Source organism: Pteropus vampyrus, unplaced genomic scaffold (genome assembly GCF_000151845.1).
Source record: "Pteropus vampyrus isolate Shadow unplaced genomic scaffold, Pvam_2.0 Scaffold95, whole genome shotgun sequence".
In the NCBI taxonomy this organism is placed as follows: Eukaryota; Metazoa; Chordata; class Mammalia; order Chiroptera; family Pteropodidae; genus Pteropus; species Pteropus vampyrus.
Window position 1 is genome coordinate 2,093,808 of NW_011888876.1, and position 7,137 is coordinate 2,100,944.

At 49.8% G+C, this 7,137-nt stretch overlaps 1 protein-coding gene across 1 annotated transcript in view; it reads right to left on the reverse strand.

The window, feature by feature from the left end:
* The window catches only part of LRSAM1 (leucine rich repeat and sterile alpha motif containing 1), a 38,814-nt gene that overhangs the window by 22,495 nt on the left and 9,182 nt on the right, over nt 1–7,137 (reverse strand). The window contains exons 10-11 of the mRNA XM_023532957.1: nt 3,783–3,873; nt 588–718 (exon numbers count right to left, since the gene is read on the reverse strand). Coding sequence (XP_023388725.1) covers nt 588–718; nt 3,783–3,873 — 222 coding nt within the window. The remainder of the gene's footprint in view (nt 1–587; nt 719–3,782; nt 3,874–7,137) is intronic.

The following is a 7,137-nucleotide window of genomic DNA, read 5'->3' on the forward strand; positions in this document are numbered from 1 at the left end:
AGGCGTCCTGTACAGCCAGTGGCACTGAGGCAGCAAGTATTTGCTGAGGGACAACCATGAACAATAGGGACGCGAGCCCCACTCCCACGAAGCTCCATCCAGCAGAGCAGACCGACATTAAAAACAATCAAAGCCCATGTAATTCTTCATTTAACGTAGAGCCGTGACAAGCGCTCCCAAGGAAGCATACAGGGTGCTCTGAGAACATGCAACAGACCTGACCTGGGCTGGTGTGTCGGGGAAGGCTTCTCGGAGGATGTGATGTTTAAACCGAACTGAAGGGTGGAACTGAGTTAGTGGGAGCAGGTGAGTGGGGAGAGATCCAGACAGAGGGAACCCTATATTGAAAGGCCCCAGGGAGTTAGAGAACAGGGAGGAGCCTGGAGCAACGGATGCTCGGTGAGCTAGCGAGCTGAGGCGGCCACAGGCCTTGTGAAAGCATACATGCACATCAGTCTGGATGGAGAAGAACTTCTAGTCTGATGGAGGAGTCCAGCAGCTGCAGCTCTGAACATCACCCACCAACGCCCAGGGCTTCCCGCACACACACTATCCATTCCGTGTGCCGGCAGGCAGGTGCGCCTTACCTGCCACTCTACCTCCTCCCTGGAGAACCTGTCTGTGGGCCCATCGGGGCTGTCCTGGGAGGTCTCGGCTCCATCTTGCTCCAGGACTGGCAGCAGGTACTGAGAAGGGGGGTAGTATTCCAGCCCTGACTCTGCAAGAGATGACACAAGCTGACCAAGAGGAAGGAGACAGGCCAGGTACCCGGAGCCATCAGTTCCTGTCTCCTTTGCCTTCCTCCTTCCTCCTTAGAATCTTGTCCCACCCCACCTCAGTCCACTGCTCCCGTGCCCTAGACGGGATCCTCGTGTTATTCATGTCCTAAGGCCTGGGCCTGGGATACGGCCAGTGCTCAGTAAGCATCAGCTGAGTGAATAAATAGGAACACCACCTGCCTCTTTACCATCCAAGTGAGAATGAAGTGATACAAAAAAGCCTGAGATTAGTAGAGAAGGCTGGGTCCCAGCCTTACCCATAATTCCCATTGTGTGTGAGACCTTGGGCAAGATGCTAGCCTTCTCTGGCCCTGCACAGTTTCCTCCTGTATAACTTCAAAGGGTTCATGCGCTCTACCCATTTTCTATTGGGTTGTTTGCCTTGTTCTTGCTGATTTGTAGGTGCTTTTTACATATTGTAGCTAATAACCTAGGTCTACAATATACGTATCTGCTTCTGGGTGGTAAGTCATCTTTTCAGCTTTGATGATGGTATCCTTTTGAGGTAAAAAAGTTTTAGATTTTAATGTAAAGTTATCCCCCCCCACTTTTGCCCCCCAGGAAGGGAATAAATAGGCAAGTCATAAGAAATAGTAAAAATGGGCAGTAGGCATATGAAAAAATATTCAAATAATCGAGGAAATTACACAATAGGCTCTCTTGTTTATCCATCAGGTTAGAAAACTTTTAACGCTAACACCAAGTGTTAGACTGTGGAGGTGGACCAGGTCCTCTCAGATACTCAAGGAGTGTGGACGGTGTCACCTCTTCAGAAAGCCACACCGAGTGCTCTTCCCTTTCACCTCCCAACCCCACTGCTGCCTGCCCTGGAGGAACACTCACACTGTGCCAGACCTGTGGGTTACAGTGCTCATATCGGTGGCAAACTGGGAATAACCTCCAGGTCCACAGCAAGGGGATGGCTGCACAAGCAATGGCTGCACAAGCAACGGCTCCACCATGGGAAGTACTACATGGCAGTTAAAAATGAGGCTGATTCGTACAATGAGATAGGAAAAGGTCCAAGATCTACTTTGGAGTGAAAAGAGCAAGCCGTAGAATCACATAATATGATCTCTTTTGTGAGTTTTTTTTCCTTTTGCTTTTAAAAGAGCAAAACTAAAAAGTTCACATATATATCTGCTACAGCTTAAATAAATCGAAGGATTACTTCTTAAGCTCTGTGGTAGAATCACCTGTTGCTCAAAGACTCGTTCAGTAGACACATGGCCTGGTGAGCTGTTATGGAGTGTGTAACTTTTTTTACTGCAGTATGACGTACATACAGAAAAGAGCACAAAGTCTTCACGTACAGCTTGATGAATGTTTATAAATGAACAAGCCCTGATAAGCAGGAATTAGTGCTGCTCAGAGCTCCTGTGCTGACCGATCCAAGTGCAAGTTCCCGTGTCTGACTTCTCTCAGCTCACATGGGGGCTGAGAGGTTCACACAGGTTGCTGCTGTAGCAGCTGATGGTTCTTGATTGTCCATTCTACTGCTGATGGACAGGGGGCTGTCTTCAGTCTGGGCTATTACAGATGGTGCTGTTATGGGTTTTTCTGTACTTGGCCTTTGTCATGTGTTTACAGGCATTTCTCTTGGGCATCTACCTAGGCACGGAACTGACAGGTCACAGGGTATTTGAATGTTCAGCTTGAGTAGATATTGACGATCAGTTTCTGAAGAGTTTTCGATTTACACTCCCACCTGCAGTGTGCGGGAACTCCTGTTGCTCCACGTCTTTGCTAATTCTTGGTATGGATGGACGAATTTTCGCCATTTTAGGGAAGGTGTTAGGGTTTAAGTATCTCTTTGTAGTTTTAATTTGCATTTTCCTGTTGACTAAAAGGAAGCCTAATACTTATGGGTCATCTGAATAGTCTCTTTTATAAAATTCCGATTCCTGTCTCTTGACAATGCATTTTCCTTATGCCCTCTAGTTCTACCTTCCAGAAATGAGTCCTTTGTTGGGTATGTATGCATTATGAGTATCATCTCCAACTTCACGACTTTCCTTTCCTTTCCCTAAATGGTGCCTTTTGAAGAAGTTTTTGATTTTAATGAAATCTAATTTATCAATCTTTTATGGATACTGTTGCCTCTCTCCTATTTAAGGAAGAGGTTAAAGCCCCCCCACCCACCATGTGGATAGCTAATTGCTCCAGAATCATTTATTGGAAAGACTCTTGCTTTCTCATCACTTTGCAATGGCACCTTTGTCGTAAAACAGATGGCCACACACGCATGAGTCTTACCTGTGGTCAGAAAGTTCCACAGGTGACGGGAGCCCTATGAAGAATGCCCAGCCTGACAGGAGGTGACTGGGTACAGGCGCACCTCATTGCATTGCACCCCACTTTATGGTGCTTCACAGAAGTTGCATTTTTTTTTTTTACAAATTGAAAGTAAGACTGTCCACCAGCAAAAAGATTACGACCGGCTTTACTGCAGCGGTCTGGAAGGGAACCCCAATACCTCCGAGGTATGCCTGTGTGCTGCTCTTCCCTCTTGGCACCCAGACCAGGGGCGGCCCTGGGGTTTAGCAACTTCGGCCACTTCTCCAAGTCCAATCCACTGTGGTCTCTCTCTTGGGTGACCCCAGTGACCTTTTAACTGGCTGCCCCCTACTCTTGCTTCCTCCAATCCCTTCTCCTTCCTACATCTGGAGTGCTCTTTGTAAAAAGGAAGTGTGATCAATTTCCTCTCCTATATGACGGGGCCTGGGGGCACCTCCTTCTGCCAGGAACATCCTCTCTCTCTTGTCTAAGTGCTAATCATCACTCAGGTTTCCGCCCAGCCACTTTCTCAGACAGACCTACCCTGAAGACCCTAAATCTGATGCCCCACTGTGCTCTTGTAAACACAACAGGTGATTATATTCCCTTGTGTGATGATCTGTTTGGCCTCCTCGGTCTGCCATTGCCCCAGCCTGGGCTGGTACAGGGCAGCTGCTGGGGCCATGTGTGTTCACGGGGCCAAGGAGGCAGGCTGCCTGGCTTTACCTTTGCAGAGGAACTGCTGAATGGCTGCAGGGCCGGCGCTGCACACCTCCTGAGGTGGGTAGACCATGGACAAGGCGTCGAGGCTCAGAGTCTGCAGACACAAGCGGACCCCTCTTTACGCATGTCATTCACTTAACTGCTGACCACAATCAAAACCACCTGGTTTAGTTATTGTGTTTACTGTCACCTCTGCCTGGCAGGGAAAGCTTACACATCTGTTTCTTCTGCGTCCCAGCCCCTAGAACAGTGACTAGCACGCAGCGAGCACTCAATCAATGTATTTTGATAAACACATGAATGAGTGACAAAAGGGAAGTTATAAGACAGCACGGAGAATGAGATTCTATTTTTGTAAGAAAAATACTCATATACTCTCAGATTAGTATATTTATAGAAAAAATATTGGAGCAATAAATATCAGACTCAGTGTTTTCCTGTAAGGGTAGGTTGTAGAGTATGTCCTACACGAAATATTTTTTAATATGGGAATTTTTTAACAATATGCAATATGACTCTTTAAAACAATATGTTTATACAAATGGTTTATGAAGCCCAGGAAAGACGGACCTAGGCCCCCCCACACACTCACAAAACTGCCCACAGCCATCGTGTGTCTTTTTTAACCAAGCCCTCCCCTGCCACCCTCTCACTTCCCATAGGCCTTCTGATGCCACCGAGTACCGGCACCGAAGGCCCCTTTGAGGAACTGACAATCTCTGTGCTTGGAACAGACAGACAGGCCTCAGCGGCCAGGGGACAAGGCCAGGGAAGGCAAGGAGTAAGAAGAGCAGCTCAGATGCCCGTCCCAGCCTGGCCGGCACGGACCCTGCACCCGTGGGAGCCAAGTGAACGCGAATTGCAGGGGGAGGAGGGAGCCTCCTCTGGAGCAGAGGAACTGACTGCCTGGGGTTGGGAGGCCCAAGAGCAGAAAACCTCATCTTGGGGAAATGAATCTAAAGAAAACTAACCCCATGTGGGTCGTATCAGTCACTGACAGTGAAGCGTGGTGGCTTGAGAACCTGGACGCCGAGGCTGCAGCACCTCGTACAGTGGCCATGAGCCATGGGTGGCCATTTACGTTTACATTTTAATTGGTTAAAATTAAAAAGAGTTGCAGGCTCAGTTCCTCAGTCTCACACACCCCATTTCAAGGGCTCAGTAGCCTTGGGTGGCCAGTGGCCACCGCACTGGACAGTATGGATCACAGAACATTTCCGCCACCAGCAGGAACAGGTATTGGACAGCACTGAATCAGGTCATACAGCCCTGGCTTCAGACTCCAGCTTGTCATGTGCCAGCTGTGTGGCCCTTTAACAGGCCACCTGGCTTCCTCGAGCTGCAGCTCCCTCGGGCTTAAACAGGCACGACATCTAATGACCTGGCTGTTTGACGGGTAGTGGATTACATGTGAAAAAGACCTTGGCCTCAACCAAGAATGGCTGCTGTTACCATCTCATCTTGAAGACGAGTTTGTCCGAAATGCCACCAAGCGGCTCGAGGAGTTTCATTTAAAGAGTCATCATAGAATGAGTCACTCACGGCGCTCTTACAGGCTGTCTCAGGATGGCTTCTCAGTTAGGAATGCCACTCTACTCCGAGCTGCCCTGTCCAATATGGCAGCTACTGAGCACAGGTGGCTCTTTAAATGTAACTAAAATTCAATAAAATTACACAGGTTGTTCCTTGGTCATACAAGCCACCTTTCAGGTATTCGATAGCCACACGTGGCTGGTGGCTACTAATCTGGACAGCAGCCACTGAACATCTCCATCGTGGCAGAAGGTTCTACTGGACAGCACATCGAATACCCACGTGTTGGCCGGTCTCTCCAGCCTGCCCAGGGACAACAGCCTGACCATCCTGTCCTTTCTCAGGTTGGCCGCCATGGCAGCAGGGAGCAGCCACCTGGGTCAGCCGCCTCCCTCTGCTTGGTCAGAGATGTGTCACCGTGAACGGATGGGTAAGTTCCTATTCCAGGGGCCGAGCTGCACAGAGGTGGGGAGCACAGGCCCTGGATCCACACAATTCCCTCTTTGCTATTTAGTGTTGTGTGGCCCTTGGGCGAGCACCTTAAACCGTCCATGCCTCAGTTTCTTCATCTGCAAAGGGCACAACAGTATTTGCCTCACAGATTTTGTGAAGGATGCAGGGAGCTAATGCGAGTCAAGTGACTGGCCTTCGGGAGCACCGGGCCAATGTGAGCGTCTGGTCATGACACTGGGAACCTGCCTTACTCGAGAGGCTTGCCTTGTGCCAGTGTCTGCTAGGGGTTGGGTTGTGTCCCCTAAAAATATGTATGCTGAAGTCCTAACCACGAGGAACATAGACTGTGACTATATTTAGACATAGGATCTTTTCAGAGGCAATCACGTCCAAAATTTAGTCACCAGGCTGGGCCCTAATCCAATATGACTGGTGTCCTTAGAAGCAGAGGAAATTTGGACACAGACACGTACAGAGGGAGGATGGTGTGAGGACACAGGGAGAAGATGGGCACCTAAACACCAAGGAGGCTCAGAAGAGACCAACCCTGCAAACACCTTGATCTTGGACTTGCAGCCTCCAGAGCTGTGAGAAAATAAATATCTGTTGTTCGAGCCACCCAGCTCACAGTACCTTGTTACAGCCTCCCTGGCAAACCGACAAGGTGTCCCAGGAGGTCTCTGTCCCCCACCCCCACTTCCTGGCACCCCCTGCTCTGATGAAACTCAGCTTCTGCAGCTCCAAGTTGAAGCCACTCCTTCCCTGACAGCCCCTGGGTGCCCCATGAGCTGGACCCTCCAGGCCTAGCAACCTCCAACTGCCTCAGCTCCCCACCCCTCCCCTGACACATCCTGTGCCTTTCCTCATACTGTTCCCCCACCTAGAGTGCTCCAGTTACCCTGGTCTAAGTCTCTAGAGCTTATTCCTCTTTCAAGGTCTGGCTCGAATTCTACCTCCTTCAGGAAGTGTTAACCCCATCAGGATTTGGCATTCTCTTCACACGAGAAACACATTTTTCTGCCTCCATTATGGCAGCAAAAGCCAGACTTCCAACTGTTCATGTCGGTCGCCTTGAGAGCTCCTAAGGGCCATGCCTTGGGATCTCTGTGACCCCAGCACCCTGTGGCCAGGACAGGTATTCAGCAGTGTGGGAGCGGGGAGGCAGGCAGGCCAAAGAGGACCGCAGGCAAGAATGGCTTCACTTACCTCCAGGGTTCGAACATGAGCTAGCATCTGTGGCAATCTCCGAATCTCGTTCCCACTGATGTCGAGAGTGCGTAAGCTTCGAAGTTCCCCTATGGTGTCCGGAAGCTCCTTCAGCTTGTTGTCTGGAGAGAGCCCAATGGCATGGCTCAGCACCCTAAGCCCCTTC